Source organism: Montipora foliosa, chromosome 1 (genome assembly GCF_036669935.1).
Source record: "Montipora foliosa isolate CH-2021 chromosome 1, ASM3666993v2, whole genome shotgun sequence".
NCBI lineage: Eukaryota > Metazoa > Cnidaria > Anthozoa > Scleractinia > Acroporidae > Montipora > Montipora foliosa.
Window position 1 is genome coordinate 64,298,357 of NC_090869.1, and position 17,500 is coordinate 64,315,856.

The 17,500-nt window shown below is 39.6% G+C and overlaps 2 protein-coding genes across 3 annotated transcripts in view; both read right to left on the reverse strand.

The window, feature by feature from the left end:
• Nucleotides 1-9,691, reverse strand: part of LOC138004622 (uncharacterized) — a 12,734-nt gene extending 3,043 nt beyond the window's left edge. The window contains exons 1-4 of the mRNA XM_068851163.1: nucleotides 7,392-9,691; nucleotides 4,547-4,887; nucleotides 1,446-1,797; nucleotides 216-307 (exon numbers count right to left, since the gene is read on the reverse strand). Coding sequence (XP_068707264.1) covers nucleotides 216-307; nucleotides 1,446-1,797; nucleotides 4,547-4,887; nucleotides 7,392-7,551 — 945 coding nt within the window. The 5' untranslated portion in view covers nucleotides 7,552-9,691. The remainder of the gene's footprint in view (nucleotides 1-215; nucleotides 308-1,445; nucleotides 1,798-4,546; nucleotides 4,888-7,391) is intronic.
• A 2,813-nt stretch (nucleotides 9,692-12,504) lies between these two features.
• On the reverse strand, nucleotides 12,505-17,491 carry LOC138004604 (GPI mannosyltransferase 2-like). Of its 2 annotated transcripts, none has more exons than XM_068851156.1 (4): nucleotides 17,411-17,491; nucleotides 16,332-17,335; nucleotides 15,351-15,474; nucleotides 12,505-13,552 (listed from the first exon to the last, which is right to left on the reverse strand). In XM_068851156.1, the coding sequence occupies exons 1-4, from the start codon at nucleotides 17,477-17,479 to the stop codon at nucleotides 13,358-13,360; spliced, it is 1,392 nt and encodes a 463-aa protein (XP_068707257.1). In that variant the 5' UTR covers nucleotides 17,480-17,491; the 3' UTR covers nucleotides 12,505-13,357. The 2 variants fall into 2 exon arrangements, with proteins under 2 accessions (XP_068707257.1, XP_068707261.1); XM_068851160.1 differs by having other exon boundaries at nucleotides 15,351-15,471; nucleotides 17,411-17,479.
• Between the last annotated feature and the right edge of the window lie 9 nt (nucleotides 17,492-17,500).

A 17,500-nucleotide genomic window follows, 5' to 3' on the forward strand; every position in this document is an offset into this window, starting at 1 on the left:
TGCAACAATTACACACCGCGGCTTTCATAACCAATTCTTTATAGAACTGTAGAGAGTCCTCTACAAGTAACTCTGACCCTCGTCACTTTCAGAATCTTTTTTCATCCGCTTGTTAGATAATATAAGCAGTTTTCTGTTACAGGATGGTTGCATAAGGTATTCTGAACATGCCCTCCCCTAACAAAACATGCAACTTCTTAGTACTAATGCCTTACGTCAGTTGCCCGAGGATCATCAACAAGCTCATCAAGACAAATCTCCTTCATGGGATATCTGTCTGTGTCGATAGCCTTGTATCCCGCTTTGTCTTTATCAAAGAAAAAAAGACATGTATTTGAGGGTTGTGTTTTGAATAACAATTTCTAATGATGAAATCAGAAGCTTTAGAATGCAGGAGGCCCCATTGCAGCATTTTCCTATGCAAAGTTCTAAATGGCTCTGGCATGCATTTCTTTGGACCAGGAAGACAGAAGGAAAGGAGCCTGGTATTCCTTGTTTTGGACTACACCAGTTGCTTTGGTTGCTCGTTAGGGGTACAAATGACAAGGTAGTGAATTATAAATGACAAAGCAGTAAACCTTATGCGCCGATCAACTCGAAACTTCAACATCCCCCCTCCCTGGGCAAAGCCCGGGCATTTGAACTTTTGAAGATTGGATCGTTCAAATTCCCGCCCACTCGGGCCAAAATGGTGTTCAAATGCCCTACCCTTATCGTCGGATTTGTCTGTCATACCCTACTAAAGAACAATCGTCGTCGGCTCCTGCCGTCTTTAATAAAGACCTTTTGAAGGCCTTTTTTGTGAGCCGCTCGCAAATGCTACATCTCTTCCTTTAAACTCTTCCATCTCGTCCAAACACGTGTTTTATAGCTGTTAGCGACTTCGGCGCCCGAAAAAAAATCATTTGAAACCTGACACTTCCGGTTCAATTTTCCCCACCCCACGCAGGCAAAGGTCAAATTCCCCACTCCCCGAGCACAGAAGATAGTAAAATGCCCGGGGTTTTCCCGGAAAGGAAGGGGGGGGAGGATGTTGAAGTTTCCATTTGATCGGCGCATTAGTGCTTTCATGTCTTGGGAAAATATCTTCAGTTGCTATAAAAAGAGGTCTCTTTTCTCGTACTTGTCAGCCCAGCGAAATCAAAAAGAAAAGAGACCTCTGCTAGCAGGGAGCCTGTAGCTCAGAGGTATTTAAGCATTTAAAACTAGAAAGTGCAAAAACTATACTCTTGTTAGGAATATGTACTAGTAATTCCCAATTAAGTTTTTATGCCCGTCATCAAATGGCTTAAAGATCTTGGTATTATGTTGTACTTCTTGAAAATCCTTGTTCAGATCTTCATGAAGATCTTACAACGTTGAGTATCTCACCAGGGAAAACTGCCATTCTGTGGCATTTAACTTTTGACCAAAATAGATGGTCACTGCATCGTCAATAAACTTACCAAATACAAAGAGAACCACTGTGTTGATGACTCTGCTTCCACTGAAATCCATTTCAGCAGCAAAGAAGTCCAGTATTGCATCCCATATATGCTGCAGTTGCCCTGCAGCTGTGTTAACTCTTACAATTCGATCATCTTTATCGAAGTAGTTTATGAAATCCTTCACAGATTTTTCATACCATGCAAAGCGCCTTTTAGTCCTTGAGGTGTCCATTTCATCGCCCTGATTAGAAGAAGCATCTTTGGGATTTGAGCTCGGTGGTTTTGCACAGGCTGGAGAGTGACTATTCATGATGTTTCTTAGAAGATCATCCTTTGATAATGTCAAGTTCAAAGCAAATGCACAAGGAAACTGGAAATAGTAAGCATAGGCTTTAATGAACTTTGGAAGCTGACAGGAATCTGGCTACCAAGGTGGTCACTGTAGCTACCTTTTTGTAATGCTTACAAAAACCCCCAAAATCCAGAAGCAAGCATGCACCCAAGAAGATCAATCCGTTTTTGTCACTGAATTGACACTAATTATGATAAAAAGGCATTTTTGGGCTTCTACGTTAAGTTTTTTTCAAGCTTGTGCAAAGAATTCTCTTACACCATATTTTTTGAGGTGTGCAGCCTTAAAGCCAAAGGGGAGATCAATTATTTTGATATTAGTTGTCACAAATTCCAGATACCAAGGGTGTAAGTTACACTGTCAAATAAACATTTTTCTAACTTATTTGGCTGCAGCTTGTTCCAAACCCCATTACTGTCTGCTTTGTTTGTTTGTTTGTTTGTTTAACTTCCTCTTTTCAACCCATTGGGCAGAAGAGGGGAAACACATTCAACACCAAGTTGGCATCACAAAACAACTTTCCATTGGGATACTTCCTTGAAAACAGGGCTGAGACAAAGTTTGCAATGTGCCTGTAAGTATTGAACTCAATCCCCTTCTTTGCTCAGTTGTGGAAAAAACTATCACCACTCTTCTCATCTAGTAATTCCAAGCCAATGGCAACATCAGTTCACAGGAAATAGGATATAATAATAAAGCACAAATGCACTGTTGGTACAAGTTGATGGTATTATTGCGGTAGAAAAAATTAGTGATTTATGACCCCTCGTAAAACTTACAGGGAATATATGTCTGAATAGAATGTCTATGAATAAAACAAGTGAATTACGGAAAGAGCATGTTTACAAGGGGTTTTACAGGGGTTTCAATAACTTCTGAAATAGCCGTCCATGATAGCCCATTGAAGGCGGCAGTTTGACAAGTTTATGGTAGCATTTTTAGTGAAAATCAAGGCAAACTAGCCGGCGGTGTGAGGCAAAGCAGGCGGCGGTATACCGCCGGTAACCGGCTTCTATTGAAACCCCTGGTTTTAGCTTTTGTAGTAGATTTTGAGGGTCTTAAATTTCATAACACCTGCATTTCTGGACACTCCCTCCTAGCAGAGGTCTCTTTTCTTTTTGCATTCGCTGGGCTGACAAGTACGTTAAAAGAGGCCTCTGCCATGAGTCGAAATTCACTCTGATCCAACTGCCGTCCACAAATCACTCTTCAAACCGCATGCTCCATGATATGTTTGCTGACTGTGACTTGAGCCCGCTGTGTCCCGCACATTCCTTTACAGTAATTCTGCTGTTGTTAAGTGAGCCCACAAAACATGAAGTATCACGTGACGATTTGGTCATTTAAACTGCTGTGCATGCTCAACACAGTGGATTTCGACCAATGGCAAAGGTCTCTTTTTTCGTACGTATCCATCGGCCCAGCGAATGCGAAAGAAAAGAAACCTCTGCTAGCAGGGAATTCTGCACATATCAGGACAATTCATGACCCTAGATGTAATGAGAAGTCTATTACCCTTAAAATTACTAGACTATGGTGGGTTGATGAAGTTTGCGATGAGTCCTACACCAGCAGAAGCATGCCCCCAGCTCATAACAGAGTCAAAAGTAATTATTATTACCATTAAATTACTGTTTAATAAATAAGCAGGAGTGCTGTACCATGAGGAAAAGCCGGGTGGTTTTATACCTGATATTTAAAACACAACCTGGGAGTTTATTGAATGGTTTCAAAAGCATTCCACAAATTAAAATTATGTCCCTCTGGAGTCCAAAAAAAGGATCAAATAGCTATATAGACCATTTTACAGTTCTAGCTAAGTTACCTGGCCAAAGAATGGAAGCAAGGCTGCCAGTTCACAACCTTATTTTGATACAAGACTAATACTTATTAGAATTACAACAACACAATATGCATGATAAAAGAAGTGAGGTCCATATCAATACAAGGTCACTGGCATCCTCACAGTCATTCATAGGCTAGGTCACTGCATGAGCAAACTGTAAAATGGCCTATATTGTGGGAGGAGAATATTGGCATGTACAAGGAAAATAAGCTTAGTGCCCTTTTAGTATGCCTCCTGGGGGGGGGGGGGGGTTCTTCCTTATAAGAGGCTAATGGGGATATGCCGCTCACGGCACTGGGTGGGGTCGCATTTTCAAGACTGGATTGACTATAATGGGGTTACATTTTTAGTAGAGTTACTAGAATGAGGTCGCACATTTTTCGGGATTTCTGGGATAAGAAAATTCTGGTAAGCAGGAATTTTAAAATAGGAAGATCGGCCGTTAAAAAATGGTTTGTGCTGTTGTTTTAATATTTAACAGTCGGCTCAGTACGGTACATTTGTAAATATTTACGGCTAGCAAACGTACCAGAATGATTGTACTGTAGGTGAAAAGTAAAGTGTTCTACATTCAATTTAACAAACGTGTCAATTCATTTAAGGATGACCTACTTAAAAGGCTTTATAAGGTAGAGGCATAATCAGAAAGTGACTAAGTTGGGATAGCGAAAATGACATTTGCTCAAAAGTGACTAAGATGGGGTTTATGATTAGACATAATGGGGTAGGGGTTCGGAGAAACTAGCGGCATACACACCCCCCCCCCCCCCCGCCCCAAATTCCTTACACAAAGAACGCTAATAAGGAGTGTTTATCAGTCTCAAAAGCTCAATGCATGTGACCTTGATCCCTCACTAATCAGTTATTGAAACTCATTTAGTATAATGTACAAATTTAAAATAAAAATGAACACTAGCTTACTTTTGCCTCAAACTGTTCCATCTCCTTATCACATTCCTTGATAAATTTGTTGATTCGCATCATGAAGTTAAGGTTTGGAATGAGGTCCACCAATATTGGCTTGTCAGGTATGGTTTGAATTTCTTCCTGGATAGTTTCCAAAACCCAGTCCAGAGTGAGGGATTCAGGATTTTCTAGCAAAAGAGCTTTAAGTTCATGTGTGTCTGAGGGAGATTCCAAGCCCTTTTCTGTGACCTTTTTTGGAAGTTTTTGCAAAATTAAATCCTCTGCTGATATAAAGCCAAAGTCAAACATTGTCCTCAAGTCATTTACGATGCAACCTTTAGCTGATCCAGGACCACCTGTTAATCACAACATAATGACAGCTGGGAAGATTATTTATCATGAGAAGTTGAAAGCAATTTTGCACAACATCAATTCAGGGAAAAGGTCAGATGAAAGGTTCAATCATTAGTGTACGTTTTATATAATTACCGGTATGTTACTTCACTAATTAAATCATAGGCACATTTCAAGATGTAAAGGACTCCTACATTAACAGCTGGATTGATAGAATAAAGTTCAACAACAGGGCAAAACTCTGAATCACCATGAAATTAAGCTTGTCAAGCCAAAGTTGCACCAATTAAATCAGAGTCACACTGATTCAAGTTCCTCGCATGTGTCAAATTAAAATCTGTACATCTGAGACCATGCTAAGTTATAATTTTAAAATCCCAATTAACACTAATCATGGAACCCTGTTAACAATGATCAAAACTGATAATTGACCTGATTAGGTCTTTTGGTGCTTTGAAAAACTCAGTCATTCATGATTACGCAGGTGTCAACTCCTTAAAAAGAGAGGACAATTTGACTTCGGTGTCCATTTCAAATTGTTCAACATGCTATCATCCCACAAGTTGAATCATCTCTAATTAACTATAGATCACAAATCACAGACCAAAAAACTTATTTCCAAAGGCTTGAAATGGGTGAAGAATGGTTCCTGCATGGCAACTGATTTGGGAAGCTAATAAGACTTGTAGGTAACCAAGCCCTATGGGAGATTGAATTTCTTTCATTTTTTCTACTTACTCAAATCCCATAAACACCTCTTTAAACCCCCCCCCCCCCCCCCTTCCACCCAAAAACAAAAAAAATGGCATAGGCGTTCTTGCAACATCTTCATGTTCAAGATAAATCGAAAACAATGATGATGAAGAATTGGTTGGGGTGGGAGGAGGGGGGGGGGGGGGGGGGGTCAAATAATTAGCAATTATTGAATGAGGCTGAGTAGGATATGAAGAATTCTGCAGGTAGAGGAAGGTGTTATCCACCAAGGCCGAAGGCCGAGGTGGATAACATAACATCCTCCGAGATCTGCAGAATTCTTCATATTCTACGAAAGCCGAATTCAATAATTGCTATAATATTATTCATTCAAAATATTTTCTTTGCTCAAACTTCTAAACCTATCGCAGCCATTTTTCTGCTCAACAAAAATAATTTGCAGCGGGCTGCACTTTTGACGTCATCGGTTCAATAATCTGCAGCGGGCTGCACTTTTGACGCCATTGATTCAATATGACGAAGTTTCTTACCAAATTTGGTGAACAGCAGCTGGTTATGGTGGATAATCCGTGTGCAGGAGCCCATCAACCGGAACGTGCAACTTACCTATTTTCATGCAACAGTGTTTTCACAAGTAAGGTTATTTTTAGATTGAATTTCCCGCTAATGAGACTCCCACAGGAGCCGATGACCAATCACAAGAAATTAAGCTGACATCATAGGGTCACCGAACCGGAACTGCCTTTGTTTTTTGACCTAATTCGGAAGGGCTAGTCTAAAAATAAACCTACTTGTGAAAATGCCGTTTCACAGACGCTGTATGGAAGTTGCACGCTCCAGATGGGCTCTTGGCGTGTGGTTTTAACCAATCAGAAACGGGGAACTATTTTTAATGGATAATAAGATGTATTATGGCATTTGAGAAAGTACAGAATAAAGTGATGGGACATGATCAAGTTCTACTTTTATTGCTTATTTCAACCAATAAAATATACAATCATTTTCGTCAATTATGACGCAATTATTTTAAGACAACAACAAAGGCAGTCTGATCTTTGTATCAATATTTAAGGAAAGCGCAGCAGGAATTCGACAAAGATGAATAGCCGCTATTGAAATGTACGAAAGTGTCGGCTTCCCAGCATCTAGACTTTAAAAAAAATCTCTCACTGCCACAAAAACAATAATTTTTGGGGAACAGATTTCAAAAAGGGAAGTTGTACGAAATTTATTACTTACGAAAGATGCACGCAACTTTCGTCTGTTGTCTATATAGAATACAATGCAAATAAGCGTAACAATTGCGCAAAAACTCTCATTTCACAGCGTGCAACTTCCTATCAATTAAAAACGAAGGGAAACAATCTCAGTTTGAGTGTGCGGCTGGAAATAGTGTAAAAATCAAGGTTTTCATTGCAGGATTTAATCGTTGTTTTAATAAAAATCGAAGGAGTCGGTTGTTCAGCTAAGCTACGGTGAGTACTAATTTGCATGTAACATTTGCTGTACAAAAGAGCTGCCGACACCTTCCGTTAAGTTAAAAGCCCCAACTTTAAAAAAAAAAACCTTTTCCCCGGCAAAAGATAAAATGGCCGTGATTTTTTAAGCTACAATTTCAGGGTTGCCAAATGGGTAAGACAAATGTGAAAAGCTAAGCTTAATTTATATTTTATGCAAAGGTGATACAAGACAAAAAAACACAGAAGAAAAACGAATAGGTAATTATTCTGGAAGGCTCAAACAACCAAAACAATGGCAATACAATACAAAGTGCGATGCGTTTACCACCTACCGAATATAAAGACAAGTCGACGCTCCTGGTCTATTTTCTTCACGCCTTTTCCAATCTCAACGACAACATCGGGCTTGTTTACAATCGTGTTTCTTCGACTAAAATCAAAGTTGTTTTCCACTTCAGCAAAGCCAGTTACCTTACTAATCCCACAACCCATTTTAACGAAGGCAATTTCAGGGGAATAAATTAAAGACAACAGCCCGGAGCTGCTTTAAAATCTACATTATGATAACAAACAAAGCGAATCCAGGCCAGCCGCGGCAAATTAGTTGCTATGGTAACCTTTGTCGAGACAAGACTGATCATTTTTACTTAGAGCTCTATACAAAGTTTTGAAAGAATTTTTGCAGCCTCAGTCATGGGAAGCGGAAAACCTAATTAAGTTGTGGTAGACGCCATGAATTAACAACCGTTGAAACAATTTAGCCTTTACTATCAATTTATATATCGTTTTCATAAATATAGCAATTTATTTTATCTTAGGCTTTTAAGATGATGTATTGATTACCGAAAAGCCCCTCAGGGAAGTGTTCAATAACCTTTCAGTTTCAGTTTCAGTTTAACGTTTTACGACTCGGCTTGAGCGGACACGATCGATGAGCCCCCAGTTTCTGTCCTAGTTTACGAAATGACATCAAAAAAGAGATTTGCAAATCAACGTTGCGTGTAACTTTAAAAACTATGCCACGCACTCCAAACAAAAAATAACTAAAAAATAACCTAAATAGTCGGTCAGTATAAAATGCAGACTGCAGATTGGGTTAAAATGCAGACTGGGTCTAAAAGGCAGACTAAGGCCTAGTTTGATACGCAAAAATTTCCAAATAGCTATATAGGTCTATTTATCATTGCTACCATTGAACATTTGTATTTGTTCCTTAATCTGAAGCATGAACAATATGCTTCACCGTAAAGGGAATTCGGATTTAAGCCTTCTGTCTGTTGCCGATTGTCTTATGATACAAATAAAGACACGTCACCAGTTGCTTTGCTCGCACTTGCTCCAAGTTCGGCATGGCAGGGATTTCTGCTAATACATCTAAGGTAAGAACAGCTTTTATTATGTCTTTAACGTATCTTAATGCATGCAATGGAAAAAGCAAAAAAAATTGGAACGTCATAGGAGACAAATTCATAAATCACCTCTCCAATTCTCAGATCTGTGGGTTATATCAGGTTACATCAAAACACCTTGCGAATTTGATGACGTCACTGCCAAAGTCAGTGTGTCATCATAACATCCGCGCGACCGAATAACGTATATTTCGTATGCATGAATAAAAGTTTGAAACGAGAGAGGCCGCTGTAGAAAATAGGAGGAAGGGAAAAGACGTCCGACATATCGAGCTAAGAAAATGATACAGAGCAGATTTTTTGGGGGGAAGGCGATCAGTGCGGTCACTACGGTAAGTGGAACGCATATTTTCTGAACGATTTTTAAAGAATGCGACAATTTAGGCCTCAGTCTGCAGTCTTTATCTTGGATTTATTACTGGGTTGCCTATGGGCAAACCCAGTCGAGGTCTGCGTTTAGTTTGTTTGTTTTCTTTTTTTTTTTTTTTTTTTTTTTTTCCGTGTCGGTAAAAGTCTTGCCTGTCACTCCCCTGGTAAGTGTTGCCTTTGTGTATAGAGCCTTTTGCACGTATTTTCTTAGGATCGAGAGGGTAGTGGAACTGCGTAGATTTCTCTGGTGGACACAGTAGAATCATCAACTTAGCCTGCAATGGCGTCGAAAGTCATGCAACGCGAATGGCGTTTTAGTGGATCCTTAAACAAAATATACCCTTAATGGAAAGTCAGTTGGATAAACTAGGCATGAATCTCAAAAGCGACTAGTACTGGACTTCGACAACAATCTATCGCCCGTCGAGACGAAATCAAAGTGAGCAGTATTTACCTGAAGTACATGGTAATTTGACACAATTGAGTTTCTTGTCTTCACGCACGCTATGAAATAGGAAGAGGTTTTCGCCTCTAAGAGCAAATATGTTGTTTGTTTCAATAAAATTTTCGCTGGAAAAGGATTCTGTGGTATTTTCTGCCTTTGTGAATTATAATATCATGTTGTGTATTGAATTTTCGAGCTTAAGGTTCAAATGTGATATGGGAGAAGTTTTTTAGTATTGCTCTGTAAGCAGGAAGGGTTCACAGGCCTGTTGGAAGCGTGGTTGAGTTTCAACAAAATGAGGCCCAAAATCAGTGAAAACTTGTGACGCAGATGAATAATAAAGCAGCTGCTATTTCCAAAATGATGGAATTACCTGGTGATAAATAACGTCGTACGCGTCTTGGAGAGTAAATTTTGACTTTGCATAAACAAGAGTTGGGCGATTGTGATCTTTGTTTTGACTTCGCTCATTTCATTGTCAAACTTTATAACACGACAGAAAAAGAAACTTACAAAAACCCGGTATCTTGCCATCATTTGACACAGATGCTTCACTGTTTGGCGAGTAAACATGCCGCGGTAACTTAATCACGACGCCCGCTGAATTCCGGCCATGTCACTTTCGATTTTGCAATTTACTTGAACGTAGCAAAAATCTCCCAAAATGTTTGTCGCTGATCGTAACTTTTTATATTCTATATTCACGGTTCAAAATTAATGTTGTTTTCATGTCGTAAATATTTTATTCTCGATCGACCGTCCGGGAAACTTCCTTCTGCTCTTTCTGAAAACTGTGTATCAATATTTATTTGCTTTTTCATCAATATTTGTTTTGCATAAAGCAAGCTAACAGAATCTGTACCTTGCTGAGTTCGCATTTGTTAGCGTTAATAGTATTTTCGGTCAGATGTTTCTGTTTTCCATGAGGGGTTTATTGTTTTGGTCTCCCATCCCAACACTAACCCCGCGAAACAGGGCTTGACTTCAGTGAAGTTTAGTATTACAAAATTTTCGGATGCTCATAGGGCACACTTGTGGTGAAAAGAAGTTGTGAGGGAACTTGAAAATTATCAACATGTCAGCCCAGAAGCCAATGTTTCTCGCTTCTCTTTTATTTGTTATTCTTCAGAGACTGGAATGCTGTATTTCAATACCACACAATTCAGTGCCTTCTGATTTTCTGTAGCACGTACCACAGGCAAGCCAGTGTATGCTTCACAGAAGCATCTAGTTAGCAGAAATCCCCGCCATGCTGAACTACGGCCAAAGGTTGGAGTACGCGCGAGCAAAGCAACTGGTGACGTGTCTGTATTTGCATCGTATGACATTCGCCAATCGTCAGATTCGAATTCCCTTTAAGGTGAACCATGAAGCAAATCACCAAATGTTTATGCTTCAGATTAAAGAACAAATACAAATTCTCAATGGTAACAATTCTTTTAGAATGAAATAGACCTAGTAGGAATTTTCGTGGCAGAGAAAACGAGACCGACATTGCGTGGCCCTAAGGAAACTTGAAAATATATCGACAATTTAGGCCTCAGTCTGCATTTTAAACCCAGTCTGCAATCTGCATTTTGCCCCCTAGCCTGCATTTTAAACCCAATCTGCGATCTGCAGTCTGCATTTTATACTGACCGCCTAAATAGCCGAATTTGTTCAAACTTTTTTGACAAAAAGCGTCTGTATCCAAAATAAATAAGGTTTAGAATCGCCTGTTTTTGTTTTCAAATTTCCCGGGTGCCGCCATCTTGAAGACTTGTGACGTATTACGATTGTCCTTTTGTTATAAAGCTGTTTGCGTCAGATTAGCTCTTAGGCCAAACCTAACATGTCACAGATGGCCGCGTCAAAGCAATGAGCCATTCTAAGATTCCCATTTTTTGTGACAAAAACACTATTTGTTTTGCAAAAATTATTTTCTCCAGTACAAGTAGTCAGAGTGGCGGTACGTACTCGGCCCTTAAAATTTTGTGTCGTGAGAAGGCTTGAAATCAAATTTCGACCGACCTTTCCATTTCTCTAAAGATCGAGTCAAAATTTTAAGGTCGCTTGTCCCAACCCCGTTCCCAGGGCTTTTCTCCGCCGAGAGCGGAGAGGTCCCGGCGGAGAAAAGCCCTGGGAACAAGGTTGCGAAAACCCGTGGCTGGTCGATAAATAACCTTGCTCCCCTCGCCCATAAAAAAAATATCTTTTTTTTTAAGAAATGACGCTGGCTTTCTCATCAGCAAAGACAATTTCTTTATCCAGCTTTAAACTCTACAGATGAACCCAAGAGCGCAAGTTAAATAAAAAGCAATTTCTAGAAAATTCTTATGGAGTTCTTCAATTCTCTTGAATGTCTTTCATATATAATAATTTTGAAAAGAAGACTACGAAAGTACGCACAATACTACTGTTGCAAGTCCCTGGTGACGTAGTAATTAGGGAAGTTTGTGAGAGGATGGACTCGCCAGGAACCAAATATGGAAACTGCAATACGGTGTAGCTTGAGGGTATTTTTGACTCAATTTTGAAGCAGCTCTTTTTCCTGTGGGCTTCCGCGAAAAATCAGTGGCTCGGTAATTTGCTTTGAACGTTTCAAAGCTAGCAACTACGCCTCTCATTCTTGACAGTGCACCATTCGATCGCAGGAATCAGTAAAACCAAAATGACAGCCTGTTTGTAGGTTGTTGGTAAAATTACAATACGCAATTTTTAATTTAGTAAGGGGGTTTTGCTACTTCTCACCAAGTGTTGTTAACTGGTTTTGAGCTTCTCCATCCTTTGCGAACTGACATGAGGCGACGTGACTTGTGACCTAATCTGTGACTCGTGTTTTCAACTTATTACTTCTTGGAGCAGAGCCACCTTAAAATTTTCCAAATGTGAAGGTGGCTACAAATCTGCTTCAGAGAATTTTTTTTTGACTTAGCTGAGAGTTATCTTAGGCTACTAATCACTTTTCAGCAATATAATTTGTTTCATGTGGTACCATATATTTGCCTTTACGTGAAACGGTTGGGTAGATTTGATCCCTCCAAATAGCAAAGTTTGTTTGTGGCACTTTTGAAGAAGAATGGCAATAAGGTACAAAGGTTTGGCGAATGAGGGATAAGACAGATTATAATGACAGGGGCTCCCCGCACACCAAAAGGGTGAATACTGGACATAGCAATTTTTAATGTTTAAGGTCAAAATTAAGCCCTTGCCCAAAGACCTTTTTGGATATGTTCATCTGTATGGAGTAAATTGTTCTCTTCATTTAAAAGGCTGCTTAAAAACAATAGTTACAAGGACGCGAAAATGGGACTGAACTTGTAGATAGCTTGTCGTCCAAGTAGTTTTTAAAACGTTTCAAATGAAATAGATGTCTAGGCAACGGCCTAATTCCCAATCATTAATTTACTATAATTACTATTTTACTATTTTACGACTAGTCAAGTTCAAGAGGTTTTTATTTGGGTTCTCTGGTTTTCCCCTCTCAAAAACTAAAACATCGTTTGCCTAAATAGCATGAGTTAAGGTTAATAGAGAAAGATGTCTGTGAAGTTTCAACCAGAGAACAGAAAAACTCTCATTCCCCCTTTAAAGACCTGCCGGTTGGTCTGCTTGAGATCTCAACCTTACCTGTGACTTCCTGCACAACAATCAGATAGTCTGAGGTAACTGGTCGGAAAGATATTCTATGAAACCATTTAAGCCATTTGGCAGCAATCATATCTTGACCTCCACCTTCCTTTGCAATTGCAGTCGGAGGAGAAAGGGGGGGGGGGGGGGTGGGGGGGTGGTCTGGGGGCAAGGTTACCAGACCAAAAGCATGTAAGACTGAAAATGGTTTGATCCCAGGAAGACCCAGGACTAACATACCTTGATGGAATTTCATCTCCAGATGAGTGAGTACACACACACTACTACCAGTACTTCACTCTCAAGATGACTGCCACCCAGTCAAAAAATAAGTCACCAACAACAGTCCTTCCTTAGACTACACTTCCCCAGAGGATCAAATTTCATAGAGGTAAAGGCACACAAGGTGCCACAGGCCCCTAATACAGACTGTATGTACAGGTACATGTATGATCTCTTTGATTTGTTAAGTCCAAGGATAAAAGTTGCAGTGCAATGCTGTTCCAATGAAGAAGTACAGGAGGAAATACCCCAAAATTAAGTGAGACTTCCATTTCCTCTTCAGGTTCCTGTAGCTTGACTCAGGAGTCTCTCTTATAATTACATGAGCAGAATACCAGTAAATAAGAGGGGATGCAGAAGCTATGAATCTTGTGATGACCTGCAAAGTTTACATGTAGCAAATTATGAAATGTAAACAAACAAGTGGGCTAACCATGTTCTGGACAATGTTACAACAGTTACTGAGTTACAACAAGGCAGGTTATGAAAATAACAGAACTAAAATAAACTAAATTAACTAAGCTGCACAAGTTCTTTAAAAGCCAGCCCTTTCATTTGTCAGATTAATAATAGATGCAATGCAACTTTTTACATCAAGAGATAAACATCCTAGCATTTTTGTGCTCGTAGTTTGGAATTTAGGTGTTTGTCAGGGTATATTTTGTCCTAAAGTGTATTACATGACTACCTAGCACCGTGAGCAGGCAAGATGAACCAAATCCCACGCTGTGATTGGCTACCAGAGCGGGCAACATAGAGCTGTTTGCCTGCTCAGGATTTCTTGCTTGGTCCCACAAGATCAAAGATCATTTTTTCTGTTTTATTCCATATAATAAATCCTTTATTGACCAAGATTGTTTGGTCAAGATAGGTGGATATTGGCCTCATTCATTTTTTGCATTTTTATGTTTTTATGGACCGAGATGAACAACGCAAAAAAAACAAGAACTTTGCCAATATCCAGCCATCTTGACCTCACGCTTGGTCGATAACCCATATATCCATTATTTTGGCAAAGGAAGCAGTGGATGTCTGTGCACAACTTGCACATCTACCAGCTGCGAGGAGGTCATATGTTGCCATGGTTTAGGCTTGAATTCACACAGGGTTCAGTCAGGTTCAAATCCTACCCTAACAACTTGTTAAATTGTTCTTGAACATTTGGTTCACAATGGTAAAGTAACCACTGCAAGAAAGATTTGCTAAAGCTATTTGCTCGCAAGGATTGAAGGGCTGGCTGGAAAGATGAAGGCCTGACCCTCAAAACGTTTATGGAGCAATAATTAGCTTGCTTCACGTCTACCTCTGCAAATTTGTGATCGGACTTCCGATTAGTCTGGCCAACACCCACAGAGTCTGGTCATGGCCATCTGTGTCAAATGAGGTCAATCCGCCAACATCTTCTACCCTCTGTAAGCGCCTTTGTGTATTTTTTTTAAGTCTCTCTTATCTGACTTCCAGTGAGTCACACCATCCCACTCCCTAGATGACCTGACTCACTTCAGGTGTATTGGACATGAATAAACATCAGCTCACAAATCTCTATTACCACTGCGGATCGTTAGGGCCACATATTAGAATGTGTTACCCTCGTTAAATAAAGTATTGTGTTGTGTTGTATTTACCTTTATCAACATGTTTGATAACAAAATTTTGCATTTCTCTCCCCACTGATGCAATACCACACTTCCTTTAGAAACTACCCCTCCCCCCATTTCCCCCTCCAATTAGATTGTTCTTGGACATCCTGAAGCTAACTCTACCACACTATGGAAAGTGCCAACTGTCAAGTACTCCGTCTCTTTAGACTAGATCCTTGTGAAGTTTGAACGACAACACACAACACACCTGTAACGGTATTTAACAATTTTCCTCTAGTTGAATTTCAACACAAGGTTCCGGGTAACCTGGCCTACAAAGCACATGGAGTACGTGGATTGTGATTGGTCAATAAGAAACTTGACCTTGTCCTATCGTTACAACACCTTCCAGTTTGGGCTCTTAACCATTGTTATGTTTCATTGAATTATTGTTTCTTTCATGTATTAATAACAGTGGAGTGCCAATTGACCACCCTTACATGTAAGCTAATAGTGAAGAACATTTTAACTGATCAAATTATTGACACTTCTTTTCATTGTAAAGTAACTCTTGACTGACAACAGAGAAACACTAACCTGCACATGCATGGACGTAAATCCAAAGAATGTCATAAATGCCAGATGAACAACATACACAAACACAGATGGGCTGTGGTAAAAGTCAGTGTCCCTCTTCTCAGACTGGTGAATTGACTTCCTACTGAAATTAATAATGATCAATATAGTGTTCAGGTGCCTCAAAAAAATTATGTACAACGAAAAAATCACACATGTTGGCATATTCATTGGCATAATGCTCATAGTTCCTAAAACAAGATACATGTAGTGCCATGTAACACACTCTAAGTTATGAGAATTAAATACATGTAATGTAGGCTCATGACCTCTGGTCAAATATTTTCCCACATGGCCTTCCCTCTCAGTTAATAAGTATGTATTAATTTTAATCTTGAACCAAGACTCTTCCATCCTTTTTCCCTTGTTGTCAAGAGGGACAGCATGATTACAGCTTGTCTCTTTGTAAGCCAGATTCAAGGTTGATTAAACAACCATTAAGGGAGAGGTACAAAAGTTGGAAAGTTCTCCCACAAAAAAACCTACCCCTCCCCCATGTGTATTATTTTAACCATTTTTGGTCACATGATTTGCAGCAATTAGAGTCTGATGGGCACTTTTCATTTAACTAAGATTTCAGGGGATTTTGGTCACATTACTGGTAAGTCAAAATGAAAAAGTAAGTTTTGGTTAAGTCTGACCTGAATACACGTGGGGACCATTTTAGTCCCATTTTCTCATGCTCGCTACAGGCTGACACAGTGTTAAGTCTCCTTGATTGCCACAAATCGTATAGTGAATGTGAATGCACAATGGTTTAGCTCTGTTTTATGGAACCAAAAAGTACCATAATTTCCACAGGGCATAAGAAATTTCTCTAATTTCTTCTTGAATTGCAACCACCTTGTTTTTTCTAGGAAAAAAGACTAAACAGGAAAGGAGCCTTGATTCAAGGTTAACATTGCCTCTGCTTAGAGAAAAAAGTACTTCCACGATGTGTACCTTGCAAAATCATCTTGCTTATGTTTTCCTGCTAAAAGAGCAAGTGTTTTGATTGAATTGCGGTTCCGCTGGTCACAACAGTAGGTCAGTATTGCACACAAACAAAGTACAATCATTGGTGAAGCAAGCAGAAAGTTTGGGATTTGTTTCACCTCAAAGTAACGTAAAAATCCAACCTCCCAGTAGGTTGATTGAATGTGCGAGTAAGGAAATGGAAGCCACTTGTTACACCAGGCTAGTTTCGCCAATGAAGTATCTGAACAATACAGTTTGTATCCATACAACTGAAAAAGGATGAATGGAGCCACCACAATTCCATTGAAGAGTAACATCTTCAGAAAAGCAATCACAACAGAGAAGAACTTTCCCACAATAAATTCATATGATACTTGCTGTGGAAACGATGCACAAGAAAGAATTTTTTTTGCTATGCAATGAGCTACGAACCCGCAAGATGTGATTCCATTGGAACGTGTTGCCGAACCAAGACTGAACAGAAGTACAGCTGAAATTAAAATCTCATTTTCTAAATAATATAGTGCAGTGAACTGAAGGAAAGAGAACAAGCTTTCTGTGTAGAGGCTGGACATAAATACGCTCGCAGGGTTAATGCAAAACAGAAGAGCTGAAACCAGAGCTACCTTTCTTCTTCCAAATAAACGAAGAGTCAGTTTGTAAAGCGCCACAGCGCCTAAAGTAAACCAGACTGTGTTGCTAATCCAGCCAAGTAAGAGAAGAGCATTACGCTTGCTTATTAAAAACTTGGCCGCTGGTTCAAACATCCATGCCAAAGTTCGTAATGTCCACGGATATAAAGGGAAGAAAGCCATGAACTGCTCATATTTGTATCCTTCACTTGCTATATTCAGGAAATACACAGCGTCCCATTTGGCAAATCCTCCGAAAACCTTTCCAAACAGCACATCACCCCAAGTTGGTTGAAATTCACTTTCCTGGATAAAACTAGATGAGTCGTAATCGTCTATGACTTCATTTAACAAAGCCTGAAATAGAATTTAAATTAGTCATGAGATAGATGTTAACAAAGCGTTGATACTTATTAACTAATATATGGTAACCTGGAAAAAAAGCAGGAGAAATCTAGAGGAGATTGCTGATCGAGTTACAAACCAAGTGTCGTCCGCCATGTTGAATTCGGTAAGTACATT